The 19,961-nt window shown below is 42.7% G+C and overlaps 1 protein-coding gene across 6 annotated transcripts in view; it reads right to left on the bottom strand.

The window, feature by feature from the left end:
- The window catches only part of PIR (pirin), a 98,428-nt gene that overhangs the window by 59,343 nt on the left and 19,124 nt on the right, over positions 1–19,961 (bottom strand). For all 6 annotated transcript variants that reach the window (XR_009598908.1, XM_004021931.5, XM_042242291.1 and 3 more), the window contains 2 exons: positions 3,321–3,404; positions 637–843 (listed from right to left, as the gene is read on the bottom strand). Coding sequence is in view for 5 of the 6 variants with exons in the window: in XM_004021931.5 (XP_004021980.1) it covers positions 637–843; positions 3,321–3,404 (291 nt within the window). In the remaining variant the exon portion in view is untranslated. The remainder of the gene's footprint in view (positions 1–636; positions 844–3,320; positions 3,405–19,961) is intronic.

Below are 19,961 nucleotides of genomic sequence, written 5' to 3' on the forward strand. Positions count from 1 at the left end.
GAAGAAGGGGATGACAGAGGATGAGATGAGTTGGATGGCATCACCAACTCAATGGACATGAGTTTGAGCAAACTCCGGGAGATGGTGAGGGACAGAGAAGCCTGGTGTGCTGCGGTCTGTGGGGTCACAAACAGCCAGACACAACTGAGGGACTGAACAACAAGACATAAACGGATTAAATAAATGTTCAAGTCAATTAAAAAAAAACACCCTTTCTATGATGTAGCAATATATGGTCCTTACTAAGTTGAGCACAAATAATTTAAATCTATCTTCAGGGAGTAGAGTCAGTTTTGGATTTTGATTCTGAAACGCACTGTTCTAATCTAAGACTATACCATAAATGAAAGGAAACAGACTCAATCTGCACACATATTAAGATGAATCTTGGAAACTGCTTTTTTACTGAATTTTTTACATGAGCTTGTTTTCCTATAATTTTCCTAACTCTAAGGGTTAGCACATGGCAAAAACCTTCCAGGTTCCCTTAGAGTGCACTTACTCTGACACCTCCGAAGCAGGTCCATCCATGAGACGGGAACTGTGGAAACTCCATGAGAGCTGCAGACCCACAGTGGCCCAGTCTCGCATCGCCACGCGCCTCAGCTTCCACAGACACCCCACGGCATGGCTCACCTTGATTCCCAGGGCTTCTCCAGAAATAACAGCAACGGTCACGCCATCTTGACTGGGTTTAGGGATTTCGTCACTTTTCAGTTCCTGGTACCGAGGCTTCACCATCTTCTGTGAGCTCCTCAAATTAACCCAGAGTTGTAGGCCGTGGACTGGCTCCTCTGAGCAAGGCATCTCAGCATGCACGATGCCCTGGCCCGCGGTCATCCACTGCAAATACCAGAGCGACAAGAAGGAAGTGTGACCTGGCCTCTAATGAGCCGGCAGGTGGACGATTGCACCCCAGTAACTAAGCCAGGCACCTTACAAGTGCTGCTTTCCAAGTCCCCAGGCACCATGAGGGATAACGAAGTGACAGTGACAACTGCGGGGGCCCTTTCTGGTTTTCCAAACACATCCCATGCTTCCAAGTGTGAAATCAAAGCATCAGCTCGGGCATTCACAGAGGTGGAAGAACCCCCTCTTTGGCATCTCTGAGTCTCAGGTTGCCCTCTGAGATGGGAAGTTGCAGGCAGAGGGTAAACTGGGGAAGGCTCTCAGGAGATGCATCTTAATCAGTGAGAAAAGCAGGAAGGGGCACAAAGAGAAGCCAATCACCAATGCAGCTACAGTGGAGGCCTCAGCTGCTCCAGCAGGGAGCCCTGGAATTGGATGAAACTTTAGAATTGTCCCAGATGGAGGCTCTCTATCCTTACATCAACAAACCCTCAAGTGTGGGCCACGCTGCAGGAGGGAGCACCACCTTGGGAGAGGCCCTTCCCTGGGCAGAGGGCCGTGCCTGGAGCAGGATGGAGGATGGGCGCATGGTACATGTAGAGGCCCACAGACTCCACCACACCCCCGACAGCTGACTTGAGTCAGTTGGCTCGACTCTGTTAACGGTGTCCTCACTACCTGGAGAAAGTTACTGCCTCCACTGCTGTGCAGATCTTACATGCATTCATTTCCTTCTTAGTTAGTAGGAGCATATGAGGGGCCAGCCCCAGATGCCAAGCTTAGGATCTGGAGATGAAGAGCTAGAAAACAACAGGTAGATCTCCTGTCTGTCTCAGCTTGGCTCCTCCTGCAGAAGATTCTGAGACAGGTCTCCAGTGCAGGGAGTTCATCTAGAAAGTGTTGCAGAAAGGAAGAGCAAGCCAGACAAGGGAGAAAGCCAAAAAGGGGGTTAATGAGCAGGTTGTATCTGTGGGCACCTGAGCCTCAATCCTGCTGGGATCCATGCCAAGGCACATTAGAGCTCCTGCATGGAGGGTGGAAGAACCCACTTCTGGGGTCACAACCCTACACTTTACGTTCTGCTCTGGTGAGATGTTACTGTTGACTTTTGGGCCATGACTCTTTGCCCTTTTGCTTTTCTGCCTTTCAATCTCAGTTCAGTTCAGTTGCTCAGTCGTGTCCAACTTTGTAACCCCACGGACTGCAGCACGCCAGGCTTCCCTGTCCATCACCAAGTCCCAGAGCCTACTCAAACTCATGTCCATCGCATCAGTGATGCCATCCAACCGTCTCATCCTCTGTCGTTCCCTTCTCCTCCTGTCTTCAATCTTTCCCAGCATCAGGGTCTTCTCCAATGAGTCAGTGCTTCGTATCAGTGCTTCTCATCAGGTGGCCAAAGTATTGGAGTTTCAGCCTCAGCATCAGTCCTTCCAGTGAATATTCAGGACTGATTTCCTTTAGGATGGACTGGTTGGATCTCCTTGCACTCCAAGGGACTGTCAAGAGTCTTCTCCAACACCACAGTTCAAAAGCCTCAATTCTTTGGTGCTCAGCTTTCTTTATACTCCAACTCTCACATCTAATTCCCTGATAGCTCAGTTGGTAAAGAATCCTCCTGCAATGCAGGAAACCCTGGTTTGATTCCTGGGTTGGGAAGATCCGCTGGAGAAGGGCAAGAGCTATCCACTCCAGTATTCTGGCCCAGAGAAGTCCAAGGACTGTATAGTCAATTGGGGTCACAAAGAGTCGGACAGGACTGAATGACTTTCACTTTCAATCTATGTTCACTGAAATGCCACAATTCAAATATTTGCAGCTGTCATCCCACAAAATACATAAATGATCCCAGAAAGCTCCTGATATAGAGGCCAGGTTTATAAAAAACTGGCAAAAATGACCCAAGCATTCCCTGGGAATTTTAACTGTAACATGTGTCCGACAGGACTAGCATGGTGGCAGGGTTTGGGTCATATTCTTAAGTGACAATACCTACCCTGAAAATGAACTGGAAGATAGAAAACTGTCTCAAAGACAGCAGAGAGATCTAGAAAGATGAGGACAGAAACTGGAGCAGTGAGTGTGGCAACTGGGACATTGTGCGTGACCAGGACATGGACAGCTTCAGGAAAGGTTTGGGGGCAGTGCTGAGAGGCCAACCCTGACTTCAATGAGTGGAGGATAGAGTGGAAGAGAAGGCAGCTGAGACGGTGACTCGTGATTACTCTCTTGGGAAACATAAGAAAAAGATTTAGGTAAGAGCTAAAAAATGACTGTGGGGGGTTTAGGGAAGCATGAGAGAAGAACACAAGAGCCCTGCATAAGTTTCCAGGTGGAGTGTCAGGAGCCATAGGAAGGGAGAAGTCCAGGACATGACAGACAGAACAGGGATGCGAGAAGGCACCAGGCGTGGGTGGGGTCATCAGCAACAGCCAGACTATGGAACCATCAGCCATTCCTCGTCTTGGCCATACCTGCAGGTCTCCTGGGTTCAACTGACCAGCGTGTCCGCAGAAGTCTTCATGGGCCATGCTGCCCCCTTCCAGGAGGTAAGATACCTTTGAGGAGGGGGTGGAACAGAAGAAAAAGTAGATGTTGGAGAGCTGTGAAGAGTTGTTCACTTTTTCCATTGAAAATGTGTTTAGGAAAACTTGCCAGGTGAGCTGAGGGGATGGACCTCAGTTGACAGGGCCCTGCTAGGCCAGGCAACATCTTTGAGAGAATTTCAATTGGGAGCCCCTTCCTCCGGGCAGAAGAAGCCCGGAGCAAGCAGAGCCCCTGGCTGGGTGAGAGGGGCTCCAGAGCTCAGGGTGAAGAGAGGAAGCTCCCATTCAGACAGCAGGAACCCTGTTACCGAGACCACGCTGACAGGTGGGTTGGAGGACAGATTTCAGACTTCCACACCTTCCTCTACAAGCTGACAGGAGAAATCCAGAGGACCAGGCACGCATACCACAAAATTGTTCAATAAATGCTGGCAAGATATGTCAAATGGTTTCACAGAAATTCAAGTTGACTTTTCCAGAGGCGTGTCCATATTAAATCTAAAAGCGCTGTCCGTGCTGAAATTCTGAATTGTCCGTCAGGGGAGCCACTAGCCACAAGTGGCTAAGTTTAAAGTAATTAAAATTAAACAAAATGTAAGATTCAGGTCCTCAACTGTACTAGTCACAGTTCGGGTTGTACAACAGCCCTACTAGTGGCCACCATAGTAGGACAGTGCAGATGATAAGGCATTTGCATCTTTAGAGAAAGTTTCACTTGATAACACTGATCTTGATAAATAAACCTGGATATCGGCAGCCATCTATGGCAGGCATTTTGTGTGGAGAGCAAAACCTTCCTGGGAGCCTCTGCAATCATGGTATCTCTGAGCAAAACAAGATGGCATCAATTTTAAACTGTACAAGAAAATCAAGCCCTTCTTAGTTCATGATTTCACTAAAAGGAAAAAATCAAGCATCTCTAAAATTCGTATTTAAAAAACACTGTGATTACCCTAACTAACAAAGATGAAAAAGACACCAAATACTTAGCAAGGATTTTACACTACCCCACGGACATGGTAACATTTGAAATATACAATTTAATACTAAAAGCTTAAAACGTCATGTGTATGTTGAGGTTGGGGCCCTCTCTGTACAACTCTATTTAGATTCAACTTTCCATTTTGCTTATTTTGTACACACTTATGAAATTCACCTGTAATGCCAACAAGAAATACCAATGAGCCTCAACAGTTCTGAAAGCTATCCACCAAATCATGTTTATCTGCAAACCACACATGGCTCCCTGCTTCTGGCTTATGGATGACAACTCTGATCATTTGCACTACTGGACAAAGTTTTCATATTATAGCTATGCTAATGCTTCTTTTAAAGTCTAATGTGTTTATCCTTTTAGTCTTGGAAATTTTATTTCAAAATTCTCTTTAACCATTATTTAAACAAACGAAACCGAAAATGTAGTCTGCAATTAAAATCCCTACATCTTTTGTAATTATGTAAGCCAGATTTAATTTTTGTTCAAAGACCCAGTCCACAAAATACAGCAATTTGAACCAGTACTTAAAAACATGGAAGCTTAAAAACAGATAATACTTTTTACCAACAAGTCACAACTCTCTAAAACGACAAAAAGAAACAGAGTAAAAATACTACCTTTTAAGAAGAAAAACAAAAAATATACCCAAGAGGTAAGAGAAGAAAAATATTTATAAAGGTCTTAGCAATACATCACACACCACTATTTTACACAAAAAATATTCCCTCCTTCATACAAGAACCCATTATACATATCTAGGCCAGGTTTTTTTGTAGTCTATGTTTTCGCTTTATCCTAAGACATAAAAAGTAGACCTAATCTTCAATGGTACATAAACCGAGAACTTAACAGATGTTCAAGCTGGATTTAGAAAAGGCAGAGGAATCAAGAGATCAAATTGCCAACATCCATTGGATCATAAAAAAAAGCTAGAGTGCTAAAACCTTTGACTGTGTGGATCACAACAAACTGTGGGAAATTCTCCAAGAGATGGGAATACCAGACCACCTGACCTGCCTCCTGAGAAATCTGTATGCACATCAAGAAGCAATAGTCAGAACCAGACATGGAACAACGGACTGGTTTCAAATTGGGAAACGAGTATGTCAAGGCTGTATATTGTCCCCTTGCTTATTTAACTTATACACAGAGTACATCATGTGAAATGTCGGGCTAGATGAAGCACAAGCTGGAATCAAGATTGCTGGGAGAAATATCAATAACCTCAGATATGCAGATGATGCTACCCTTATGGCAGAAAGAGGAACTAAAGAGCCTCATGATGAAAGTGAAAGAGGAGAGTGAAAAAGTTGGCTTAAAACTCAACATTCAGAAAACGAAGATCATGGCATCTGGTCCCATCACTTCATGGCAAGCAGATGGGGAAACAATGGAAACAGTGAGAGACTTTATTTTCTTGAGCTCCAAAATTACTGCAGATGGTGACTGCAGCCAAGAAATTAAAAGACGCTTGCTCCTTGAAAGAAAAGCTATGACAAACTTAGACAGTGTATTAAAAAGCAGAGATATCCCTTTCCCACAAACATCCGTAGAGTCAAAGCTGTGGTTTTTCCAGTGGCCATGTATGGATGTGAGAGTTGGGCCATAAAGGCTGAATGCCGAAGAACTGATGTTTTTGAACTGTGATGTTGGAGAAGACTCTTGACAGTCCCTTGGACTGCAAGGAGATCAAACCAGTCAATCCTAAAGGAAATCAGTCCTGAATATTCATTGGAAGGATTTACTGTGAGGAGCACAGGAAGGATTTAGCTCACATTTGGGTGCCAGATAAAGCTTCTCAGAGGAAGTAAAGCCTAAGGAGGGATGGGAGTAAGCCAGACAAAAAAGATGACAGTGAAGGTGGGCCAGGAGTGTGTTCCAGGCATACGTGAAGATCAAGAAGTAAGGGAGATCATCTCTCGTTCAAGGAACAGGAATGGCAAGAGATAAGCCTACAGAGACAAGAAGGGGCCACAAAATAAAACCGAGTATAGCATTTAATGCATGTTTAGTTCAGCCACGATCTTGGCCTCCTTTATCATGCAGTCCCTGCTCCATCAGCAGGGCAGGACCTTCCACAAAGTGTTAGGGAAAACCTCCACTGCCCTTTGTGATGTATCTCCCTCCCCACGGAGGGTACTCCATTAATATTCAATTCAGTTCAGTCACTCAGTTGCTCAGTGGTGTCTGACTCTTTGTGACCCCAGGGACTTAACATTCAATTTTTGCTACAGCTCACCCACCCCTCCAAGGTTGGAAGGGAACAGCTTGATCTGATTGGTTGACTTAAAAGAAACTGTTCTCCTATACTGAACCCTGCCTCTCCCCTTCCTCTTTGGGAATCAGCCTGCCCACAGAAGGCCAGGGTCCTCTTTCACTCTTCGCCTCTATGAGAAGGGCCAGCTCCAGCAATCCAGTGAGATCGGAACAGTTGGCCTCAGTTTCAGGTGTGGTATTCGGAAGCCCAGCTGCCTGCAGGCATAAGCCTCATTTGACAGGATCATCTTTATTGGAAATAAAGGTCTATTTTTGTCTGCTATCTATCTTTCTAACTCTTTCATCTGAAATCGTTCAGAATCCAGGCTGGGAAAACAGGCCATTATTTATTCTGTCTCTTCATACCCCCAATTAAGGGCAATTTAAGACCTGCTACTGTCATGCTGTTGAAATCTTAACACAGCAGCCTTATAATAAACCCAGCTCTTCTGGAGTAAATTTTATTGAGTGCTGGATCTTGAAAACAAGTATTTATGGAGCACTTACTACAGTGAAAATCAAGCTGGGTGACATGAGGACTCTTCATGTGTCATCCTGCAGAACAATGTCATTGGGGTATATACCGTGTACAGGACTGCCTTGGCAGTGACCTTTATCTCAGCAGGTGACAGGCAGATGGCTACCGAAACTAGAGGATCTAGACTGTGGTGGTTAATTTTATGTTGTCAACTTGACTGGCTAAGGGATGCTCAGATAGTAGGTAAAACATTATGTCCGGGAGCATCTGTGAAGGTGCTTCTGGATGAGATTAGCATTTGACTCAGCAGACTGAAGATACATGTTCCACCATCACCAGTGTGGGTGGGTACATCCAATGCTTTGAGGGCTCGAACAGAACAAAAAGGTGGAGGGAGGTGAATTCATGCTCTCTCTTACTCAGCTGAGAAGCCTATCTTCTCCTGCCCTCAGACATCAAAACTCCAGGTTCTCAGTCTTCGAATTCTGGGACTTACATCAGCAGTCAGTCCCTTAGACCAGGGCCAGCTTGTAGATGGCAGACTGTGAGCTTTGCCCACCTTCCTTAATCATGTGAGACAATTCCTATAATAAATCTCCTCTTACATGGTCTTTGTGTATCCAATTGGTTCTATTTCTCGGGAGAACTCTGATTAGATTTTAAGTCTAAAACCCCTGCTTGGGAACTTGCAATCGTAATGGCAACAATGCAACACTGACACAGGAATAAAGGAGACTCATCGCGTAGGAGAAATGAACACATAATCACAGCAATTTCAAATCAGGGGGCCCAGGGATGCATTTTCCAATAAATCATATTGTGGGAACAAGAGACTGACTATATGAAATGTCAACTAAAAAAATATTCACAAGCTAAAAGTTGAGAGTTATGTTTTATTTGGCGGACATTTTTAGGACTTCCAGCCTGGGAAGCAGCATCTCAAGGAACCCTGAGAGAACTGCTCTGAGGCAGCAAAGGGGGAGCTAGTTATAGGAGCTGTGCAACAAAGGGCAGGTAATAGGAACAAAAGATAACCGTCAATCAAAGAAAACTAGATATCTCAAGTTAAGGCATTTAGTGCTTTTCTGTGTATAGGAAGATGTAAGAGTCTAAGTTCACTGAAATCATTCCTTTGATATGCACCTCAGCTATTTGGTGCCAGTATCCTATGTTTTCATATCCTGAGTGAGTTTCCTCAGGGTTCACCATAGGGAGTGGCTGCAGTCTGGTGGCTGCTGGTGGTGGTAGTGGTTTAGTCCCTAAGTTGTGTCTGACTCTTGCGATCACATGGACTGTAGCCCATCAGACTCCTCTGTCCATGGGATTTCCCAAGCAAGAATACTGGAGTGAGTTGTCATTTCCTTCTCCAGGCGATCTTACCAATGCAGGGATCCAACATGCATCTCCTGCATTGACAGGTGGGCTCTTTACCACTGAGCCACCTGGGAAGCCCCCTGATGGCTGCTAGATGGCATATATTCTTTACTTCTTGAGTTTTCTCAGGGTTCACCAGCTCACCAGCAGAGATAGCCACAATCCTGATGACTGTGACATCCTTTGTTTACGGATACGGCAGGCAGTATTCTATTTCTCAGCAAAAAGACAGTAAGCCCCCACTATATACAGAAAGGGATTCCCTGATAGCTCAGTTGGTAAAGAATCCACCTGCAATGCAGGAGACCCCAGTTCAATTCCTGGGTTGGGAAGATCTGCTGGAGAAGGGATAGGCTACTCACTCCAGTATTCCTGGGCTTCCCTTGTGGCTCAGCAGGTAAAGAATCCACCTGCAATGCAGGAGACCTGGGTTTGATCCCTGGGTTGGGAAGATCCCCTGGAGAAGGGAATGGCTACCCACTCCAGTACAGAAATGTGTTCCAAATGGATTAAGAATTTTAAAACTATACTTCAAAGATTTTAATCTAAGGAGACAAGAAGAATACAAAATGTCTGCACATATCTATCTTGCAATGTTTATTATGGTAGCAAAAAAAAAAAAACAGCAACAATCTGGATGATGGGTTAACAGGATTCTTGTTGTTGTTCAGTCGCTAAGTCATGTCTGATTCTTCGCCACCCCATAGACTGCAGCATGCCAGGCTTCCCTGTCCTTCACCATCTCCCAGAGTTTGCTCAAACTCATGCCCAATTGAGTTGATGATGCCATCCAACCATCTCATCCTCTGTCACCCCCTTCTCCTCCTGCCTTCAATCTTTCCCAGCATCAGGGTCTTTTCCAATGAGTTGGCTCTTTGCATAAGGAGGCCAAAGCATTGAAGCTTCAGCTTCAGCATCAGCCCTTCCAGTGAATATTCAGGGTTGGTTTCCTTTAGGATTGACTGGTTTGATCTCTCTGTTGTCCAAGGGACTCTCAAGAGGCTTCTCAGCACCACAACTTGAAAGTATAAATTCTTTGGTGCTCAGCCTTCTTTATGGGCAACTCTCACATACATACATGACTATTGGAAAAACCACAGCTTTGACTATATGAACCTTTGTCGGCAAAGTAATGTCTCTGCTTTTTAGCATGCTGTCTAGGTTTGTCAGTTTTTCTTCCAAGAAGCAAGCGTCTTTTAATTTCATGGCTGCAGTCACTGTCAGCAGTGATTCTGGAGCCCAAGAAAAGAAAATTTGTCACTGTTTCCACTTTTTCCCCATCTATTTGTCATGAAGTGATAGGACCAGATACCATGGTCTTAGTTTTTTTAATGCTGAGTTTTAAGCCAGCCTTTTCACTCTCCTCTTTCACTCTCATCAAGAGGCTCTTTAGTTCCTCTTCACTTTCTGTCATTAGAGTGGTATCATCGGCATATCTGAGGTGGTTAATATTCCTCTTGGATAAATGACGGTACAGCCATACAAGAGAATATTATTATGCAACTGTTAAAAAGTAATACAGATCTTTATTCACTGTCACAGACAAATGAAATATTATTTAATCAGAAAAGCAGGCTACAGAACAGCAATTATAGTTAAAGGGATCAAGTGCAAAGATGCACTGAAATGGGTTTATTTAAATAAAACTATACTCAGTCATGCTGTGTATGCCTGTAAGTGCCCAGATACACATGCACCAAAATGTGATTAAAGGTCATTTCCAAAGGGTGGAATTGCAGGTATATTTTATTATCTACTTTCTTTTCTGATAGTCTGAGTTTTCTGCAATGAGTACTTTTTTTTTTTTTACAATGGAAACTATTTTTGTTTGGAGGAAATAAAAAGGTGCTGCCACTAATCAGTGAATGGAAGTAATGATATGCTTTATTCTACACAGATGCCGTTGAATACTGGTTCCCTGTGTAGATGACCTGGGGCTGGACAGGAAGGCAGTGAGACACAAAGCAAAACACTAAGAATCAATTAGCTGTGAGGACAACACCAGTAGCTCTGACTTTAATATGTTACTAGGTGGAAAAGACCTGGAGTTATTATAGAGGGTACTCATAAAAAAAAGAGACTTAGACACTTAGGACTCCATACAAGCTTAAAAATTTCAGAGGGCAAATAAAAAGCTTCCAAATTTCAAACAACCAGCCCAACTACATGGTGTGGTGTCTAGAATTGCTTTCCTTTTCCTGCTATGTATGCATGCATTTTTAATTAAAATAACTGCATAATAAAGGCAATTTTCATTCTGCTTGCACTGAAGTTTCCCTTTGGGTTCTCAAAGGAGTCTCTTTCAAATCATGTTCTTTCTGTCCTGCAAGATTTTTTAATTATCCAAATCTAGGGGTTTGAAGTTGTGAAGCATCTAAAAATGTGTCAGGCAACTTTCAAAAGTAAATTGTGGGAGGCATGACTCATTTAAAGATGAAAATTTACATGGATATCTACAGAGTTTTTTTGTTTGTTTTCCAAATTTTATTTTAGAGAGCAATTCCAACACTGTTTCTAAGAGAATGAAAAGACCGTTATCTCCTCATTTTCTTTACTTTTGTGGTGTGAGTGTGAAAGTCACTCAGTCATGTCTGACTCTTTGTGACCCCATAGACTATACAGTCCGTGGAATTCTCCAGGTCAAAATACTGGAGTGGGTAGCCTTTCACTTCTCCAGGGGATCTTCCCAAACCAGGGATCAAACCAGGTCTCCCGCATTGCAGGCAGATTCTTTATCAGTTGAGCCACTAGGGAAGTGTGCCCTCTTTTCTCTGGTAATACCAAAGTAAATAGCATTTCGCCTATCCTAAATACCATAAAACTAGAGAAGTCTAGGCAATGACGCTTTACTGAGTCCATAATGCCTACCTTTTACTACTTAAAAGAAAAAACACACTTTTAGCTTTTGGGGAAAGAAAAATCAGAAACCGAGGAAACTTTACTACCTTTTATTTATTTACTTTTGCTAAGTGCTATAATTGCTACACTAGATGATAAAATAACGTCTGTGGTGGATTAAAAAAAAAAAAAACAGCTCAGGCAGTACTTTGAGAATTGACACAATCCAGATGATTTTTTTAGGACATTACATAATCGTGAACACCTGGAGAATTGCTGTGGGTGGTTGACGGAATTGGGAGTGTTATGTTTAAACTCAAGAATTGTGTATGTCTAATTAAGAAAGAAATCTGTAATTTGAAACAGGTGTTTTCTTAAAGGACTTGCGGTGCATCCTGGTCCTGCTGTGTCCTTTCCTCCTTCTGATCCTAAACTTTCTACGGGTTTTTACTAAATATTTATGCTTCCTTGTCAGTTCTTATTTGTTTGTGTTTGTATTTGGAAGTGGAAAGACAAAAACCCCACAACAGTAATGAAAGAAAAGCGTCACCTGCAGTATGAAGCTTAGAGAAGATGCACCTCTAGGAGTTATAAATTAATTCTGAAGAATTACAGCACCAAATAGTTTGCAGTTTCTTTCCGGATGGTATTTAGGAAGGAGAGTATCATGACTTCATTCACTGCTACAGATGCAAAATGTATTCTTTAAAAGAAAAAGTTTATATTCTAGATTAAACTCTGTTTTAATTTCCATTTGCCCTAAAATGGTGCTTTTATATTCCCTACTGGTAGCTGAGGAGGAAAAACAGAAAAACAAAACAAAAACATGGGTTAAGGTCATGGCTGATGAGAGAGGCCAGCAAGGAACATCTTGCGTAACTGAGGCGGCTAACTGATTTTCCAGGACAGAAACAGAATGCTTGAATCCATACAATTCAGGACCTAGTTATTTTACAAAAATGTTTTAATTTCTTGAGCAATCACTGAGAAACCTGGAAATTGCACGCTATCCCTTTGTTGGCTCATCCAGCCCCAACCTCACAAAAATACCTTCACAAGTGCCAAAAGGTCGTTGCACAAAAGAGGAACAGATGAGTGACACTGTTTAGGTATTCAGCCAAGGGGCAAACCCAAACCTTTAAAAGCTCTGCTGGGTCCTGCCTTGAAATTTCCTGTTACAACCCCGGAGGCGCCAGTGCTTCTGGGATCCTGCCAACACTGCCCCCTGCTGGCACAGCCCTGCCTCAAGAACCACTCAGGTACTGAGACCATGGGTGGAATCTGGGCTTTGTTGGTTATTAACTAGGTGTGAGATGTAGGGTGAAATCCTTAACTTCTCCGAGGCTCGGTTTCTTCGTTTAAAACAGAGACCTAGGCCATGAGCTCACCAAGTGTGGTGAGGACTAACCCAGGTGATGTGTGTTTTACACAAGTGTTCAGTAAGTTCTAGAATCAACACGTTTGCCACATTTCCTCGAGCCAAGATCCCGTTCGTTGAGTCCTCTCTTGACCTCCCAGGAATGTATTTCCCTCAATATTCTCATGGTTTGCGTCCTCACTTCATTCAGGCCTCCATTTAAATGTCACTCCCTAAGAGAGGCCACCCCACAACCAGCCAATCTAACTGGTCAATCTAGTCTCAATCCTTCTATTCTGATCATTTCTTCTTCCTAGCTTTTCCATGAAGGGCACTATATAATTAACATATAATTATATATTATATAATCATTTGGTTATTCATTCATTGTCTGTCTTCCCTAAGAAAATGACACTTCCTGAAGGTTAGAACATATAGCTGACACTGAAGATTTGTGGAAGGAAGGAGGGGCAGCATCTTGTATTTGTATTTTGGCATTCACAAAGCATATGATCCTGCGAATATATTACCTACATGTTACTGATGAAAAAACTATGTCTTAATGTGATTACGGTTACACAATTAATAGTGGCAGAGCAAGGATTTAACATTTTCTGTCTCTGAAAATAAAACCATTTCACTCTCCCACGGTGTGCCACAAATGCTGGCGTCATCTCGGCACTAATGGAGGTGTTGAAAGCATCGTGCCCGCCTTGGAGGAGAGCTGATGGGAGCTGCCAGAGTAGCCAGTGCTCCCACAACTGACTTGAGAGCAATTTCCCTTTTCTATTCTTCTGTTGCTCCCATTTGTAAGTCTCCCAAATCCACTAATTTTCCTTTCACTCTGAATAAAATTTCAGACATGCACATCGAGGTTCTATGATGATCACATTCCCAAATCTACTCAGGTTGAACTGCAAACTCTCTGAGAATCTTCCAGCTGCTTCGAGGAGCCCAGATTCAGAAACACCTTTCCTCTTCAAACCCCACTCAACCTTCTGGGGGAATCTCTTCAGACAAAGTACCCTAGGCTCCCCATGCCATCGTCTTGCCAACCTCTTAATTGATGTCACCTCCATTCTGTAAAACTGTAGTCAAGGCATTCACATCCACTGCCTCATCTCCCATGTTATACTGAAAGGGGCTCACGGGAACGATGTGCCAGCCTCTAGGATGACTCCAGTTTCCCACATATGCACCCAGCCGGTAAAGTGGGTCGTTCAAAGCACTGTTGCTTAACAGTGCCCTCTGTTGGTCGTTGTGATGTGTAACTGTTTAAATACTGGAGTGGGTTGCCATTTCCTTCTCCATTTCTAAAATCAGTTCTCACCAAACCAGAGATGTGTTGTGAAAAGATTTACTGGTAACTATCTTCTAGCCTGAGCACATTGTCTCTGCTCAAAGATCACATGTCCACATAGCAGGCTGCCCTCTAGTCATTAAGGGAGGCGCTGTGTTGTGGGGTAGAAGGGAGTTTTTCTGCTCAGCAGCCTCTAGTTAAAAGTTGTTAAGGCCAACACCGAAGAAAGAAGGCCTGGTAACACACCTCCACACACATGGTCCTAGGCAGGCCTGGGTGCACAAGGCTCTTACAGAGACAGATTTAAGGGAATCCTGTCAATTTCCCTCTTGTTTTAATATTTTGTTAAAATTTCATTGTAATATTTAATTAAGCAGCTGACACTTTCTGATGGGTGATTTCTTATTATTCCAGATTCAATTCATTGTAAGGATTTAATTTCTGAAACTCCCTGTGAATGTGTTCATTGCACTTGATGCTACTGGGACACAGTTCTCACGATTTTGGCCTTCAAGAAGCAATAAAACACTTTATAATAAGGGGGTCTAATAGAGGGATTTTGTCTTTCCTTTGTCTTTTTAAATTTTTAATTTTGAAATATTTTAAAATCTCTTTCTCTTTTTATTTCATTGCAGCCTGCAGAAGAGACAATGTCATCACAAACTCATTAATGGGAAGTTAGAAAGCACCCAGAAGGAACGCAATGATTATCCCTTCCCTACTTTCAGGGAACAACTGGCAATTCCAGCAGGGGAAACACTACCAAAATAGGCAGCTTAGAGGAACAAATGCTAAACAGAAGTACGATTAGCCACACTGGAAAGAGAGAATAAAGATCAATTTTGATGATGAAGAATCTAGAGGAACAGGGGAGTAATTCATGGAGGAGGCAGCACCCGCCACCCCCCCCACCCCCAGCTAGTCCTTAGAAGACTGAAATATCGGTCATGTTGATGTTTGGTAGAAACCAACACAATACTGTAAAGCGATTATCCTTCAATTAAAAATAAATAAATTTTTTTAAAGTCTGAAATATTGGTAAAAAGCTGGTGTGGCTGGGACAAAACAGTGTACAGGATGAGGAAAAGAATCTTTAGCTTGTAGTAGAAGGTCACAAACAAATAAAGCACCATTTTGTTAACTATCACATTACTCCTAGATCACAAACATCTCCTTGCTGCTGCTGCTGCTAGGTCGCTTCAGTCGTGTCCGACTCCATGCGACCCCATAGACGGCAGCCCACCAGAATCCCTGTCCCTGGGATTCTCCAGGCAAGAACACTGGAGTCGGTTGCCATTTCCTTCTCCAATGCATGAAAGTGAAAAGTGAAAGTGAAGTTGCTCAGTTGTGTCCGACTCTTTGCGACCCCATGGACTGCAGCCTACCAGGCTCCTCCATCCATGGGATTTTCCAGGCAAGAGTACTGGAGTGGGGTTCCATCGCCTTCTCTGCTCCTTGTTGCTACAAGAAGTTAAATGACTGGCCAAGTATCCAGACAGTCAACCAACCCAATCTACTTCCTCAGTATACCCGAAGTTCAGAGAAGTGAGAGTATTACTTTGCACTTACAGGCAGGAAAATCAGGTCCCTGAACCATGAAAGCACTGGGTCCCACACTAAGTAACAGAGGTAGAATGAGATATAGAATGGAAACTTTGTTCCAGAAGTAGCAGCATGGAAGAGGGGACAGGTGTGGGCCCAGATTAGATGAGCCCACATGCCTTGTATGGACTGTGTGTGAGCTTGACAAGTCACCATTTCTTTGGCCTCTGTTTCCTCATCTGTAAAATGGGGAGCTAACAATTCCTGCTTTCAGGGTTGCTGGGAGGTTTAGAGGTAATGTAGAGAAAGCATGTGAAGTTTCTCATAAAACATGTAGCTAATATTATTGCATGACAAATTTCCTATGCATTTAATCTTGTGTGGTCAGGCATTTCATTTGGAGTCTACTGATGGATAACTTTGAAGAATCTTTCTTTGCTCTAGTGTTGAACATTTGGAAAAAGCTTTTTGTCCTATAATGGTCTATGCTAATTTATTCTAGACTTATTTTTAGTCTCAATGAAGAAGTGTTATTTTATATTTGGTAACATAAAAGAATGTTTAAAGACTAGTTTATAGTCTTTATTATATCTCCTTGAATTTGTCTACTTACGAACTGTAGGAATGTAGTCTTTCAGACATGAATGGTTTCTGTCTATAACTGTAATTGGGTAGGAGTGGGGCAGATGGGGAAATTTGTTGGAATTTACTTGGACTACTTTTGAAGAACATTTCCATTAAACTGCCACTTTCTCTCATGTGACCTATGCCGGGAAACGGTCATGGACGCTGCAGGATATTCAGCGGCATTCCCAGCTTCTGCCCACTAGATGGCAGTAGCACCATACAGTTGGTATGACCAGCATGGTCTCCAGAAATTGCCACAAGACACTGGGAAGCAAAATCACCCCTAGTTTGAGAACCACTGGCACACTTTAAAAACCAGACTTTTAGACTAAAGATGGTTCTAATTTCAAAATGACTGCATTAACCCGGGAGCTTCAGGATATAAATATTGGCCTTTCATTCATAACTAGAGATCCAGCTTGGCTTTGAAGACCTTCTCCAATGATGGCCCGACCTACAGCTTTAGATCGTGCCCTGCCCTACACATCCAATTTTTAATTCTACCTAAACTAATCCCTGGTTTTAGTTCATCCCCATACTATGCCCTGTACTTTTTCCTCTGCTGTCCAGACAGTCATCTAACTTATCCCTTACAGTTTTACTAAATGGCCAAACTTTTCCTGAAGCCCTCCCAGACCTGTTAGAAATGCTAGCTTCTCCCCCCAAACACGAAACTTCAGGCACTGGACCACTCTTGTTCCTCCTTAATTATTTTCTCTCTTTCTTGCAAACTGAAAGTCCTCTGCCCCCACTTCTAAACTCATTTGTGTGCTTCCATGTGCACATAAACACAATTTTAATTTCCTTTTGGACAGGGAACATACTGTAGAGGAGAAAGTTATGTTTTTTAATTTGAACCCCTATTTTAAATTTCATGGGCACCTCTAATGGTACACAAATATTTCCTAGAAAAAGCTGCCCTAAGATCACACCCTCCCTTCCACTCTGGCATGTATTATTAACTTATTTGATTGACCAGAATAGAACAGAAACCAGGTTGATTTTATGTGGCAGGGGCAGACCCACAAGAGTTCCTGGAGAGCAAGTGAGCATCAGGTCCTTCACTAACCACAAGAGCACAGTTTAATCTTCAAATATAGCAAGTGAACAGGGAATTTCAAATATATCAATATTTGAAATAACCAATACACATGGTTCAAAATTCTAACGGCACAAAGAGAAAAAGAGGGTTAGAATGAAAATTAATTCTTTCCCACTCTCCCTCACCACCAGTAACCTTCTCCTGAAGGTACATTACCAGCTTCTTGGTTATTCTTTCAGAGATAATCTAGACCTAAAATCTACCCAAGAATCAAAGTATAAGTGGAAACCACTTATATGCTGTCCATCAAGAGATGAGTGGATAAATAAAACGTGACATAGCCATATAATGGACTATTAGTCAGCCATTAAAAAGAATAAGGTTCTGATATGGACTACTATAGATGAACTTTGAAAACATTATGCTGAGTGAAATAAGCCAGTCACAAAAGACCACGGACTGTGTAATTCTTTTTATATGAAGTGTCTAGAATAGGCAAATTCATAGAAACACAGTGTGGTTGCCAGAGGTTTGGGGAAGTGGCAGTGCGAAGTGACTGCAAATGGGCAAGGGCTCTCTTCTGGGGGGTGATGGAAACAGCTGGAGTCAGTGGCAACAGCCGTACAATCTTAGGAATATACTGCTGCTGCTGCTGCTGCTGCTTAGTAGCTCAGTCGTGTCCAATTCTTTGCGACCCCATGGACTACAGCCCGCCAGGCTCCTCTGTCCATGGGATTTCCCAGGCAAGAATACTGGAGTGGGTTGCCATTTCCTTCTCCAGGAGATCTTCCCGACCCAAGGATCAAAACTCGGTCTCTTGCATTGACAGAATTCTTTACTTCTGAGCCATCTGGGAAGCTTAGGAATACATAAAAGTCCCTAAATTTTCAAAAAAGCTTTGTGGATGTACATTTGTGCCTGTCATTGTGCGTTCCATTCTCTAACAACCATCTTCTTCTATTATCGCTGTGACTTTTGTGATTTTGTTTTCTTCGCATCAGTGTAGTCTGTGGAAGTCACCATCCATTCAAATAATCCATCTTCCACACAATAAATAATAGACCATCTTGTAAAAGAGAATAAAGGTATAGTCTTTGCTCTTCATACAAGTCCTACATCATGCCAGAACAAGATTGTACTTTGCCTCTGCTGCTTGCCAGCTATCACAGAGATTCTTCTTTATAGGACCTATCAAGCTGTGGCATTCTTCTAACAGCTGGGTTGTATGTTACTGTATGGACACACCCAAGGAGACCACTAATTCTCAACTGGGGACAATGTGGCGGCCCCTCTGCCCAAAGCAGACAGTTGGCAGTATCTAGAAACATGTTTTGTTGTCACCACTGGAGGTAAATAGGTACTATTAGCATCTGGTGAGAAGAGGACGGGGATGCTGCTAAACATCCAAAAATGCACAGCTCCCCTCCCTCCCACATCAGAGAATGATCCACCCAAAACAGCAGTAGTACTAAGGGTGATAAACCTCCATTTAAACAGACCATGATTCATGAAAATGTAAGTTGTTTATAACATCTTTTACAATATTGCATTATATTCCAACTTTCAGGTATATAATTATTTCCTGATATATAATCTCCACATATATAATCACTCCCCTTTATTTTAGATACTTTGTTCCTTTTTTTAACTTTTTAATATTGCACTGGAAGAAACACTTGTATAACAAGCCACTATTCTCACACTGGGCTTTTTTTTTTTCCAGGAAATTATTAGATTGCTATAAGTAAGGTAACTGGGTTAAAGGAGAATATGTTTTTGCCCTGGAATTATATGGGGCTCTTATTGTTATTATGAATGGGATTCCCCCACATTATATCTAGTTATTGCCTTTGTGCAGGAAAGTAGGTGACTTTCACAGTTATTTTCTATCCAGTCATTTACTTTTTTTCTCTTTGTCTGTACCACGTGGCATGTGGGACCTCAGTTCCCCAAACAGGGTTTGAACCTGTGCACCCTGCATTGGAAGGCGGAGTCTTAACCACTGGACCACTGGGAAGTACCTATCTGGCCATTTAAGTAAGACACTTTTGGTTGATGTTCTTAGCATGGCAGTGCCAAGGGGTGTCCTCAGAATAAGCGAGACTTTAGTGTCCTTTCTATAATCTATTAGTGTTACCCTCAATTCATGCCAAGTAAACATACGCACTAACATCCATCCATACGCTGAGCTGTGACCGTAATTTCCTCCTCCAATCACATCACCACCCAAAGCTGGATGTAGCCACCATGGGTCAGGGTTAGGGTTCCCACAAGAATTTGTTTCCTCCTCCTTTCCAAGAGGTATAACTCTTATTAATGGCCTCAAAGCTTCCAGAACCATATCCAATCACGACAGTGCTGGTGGACATTCTCATCTTTTTCCTCACAGTGTCAGGAACTTGTCAATACCTCCATGTTAAGAGATGACAGAGGATGTTCCTTGAACAATAGAGTCTTTCTGATGTTCAGAAAATATCCTTCTTTCCTAGTTTTCCTATTTTTTTCTTTCCAGAATAGATTTTGAATTCAACTAAACTCTTATTTTTTTCCAGCTCTGATTCAACAATGGTATGCTTTGGGTTTGAAAGTACAATGAGTTAGTAAAAACAGGTTGCGTGGGAGACAGGAGGTTTGGATCCAGCTGTAAGTTTTAGGTATGAATCACCAGAACCCTACCCTTCCTCTCAGGATATTGTTCAGGGGTTGCATGCAAATGCCACTGGCTGCCAACCAGTAAACGTTAAGTGTGGCTTTTCTG

This window comes from Ovis aries, chromosome X, assembly GCF_016772045.2.
Source record: "Ovis aries strain OAR_USU_Benz2616 breed Rambouillet chromosome X, ARS-UI_Ramb_v3.0, whole genome shotgun sequence".
Lineage (NCBI taxonomy): Eukaryota > Metazoa > Chordata > Mammalia > Artiodactyla > Bovidae > Ovis > Ovis aries.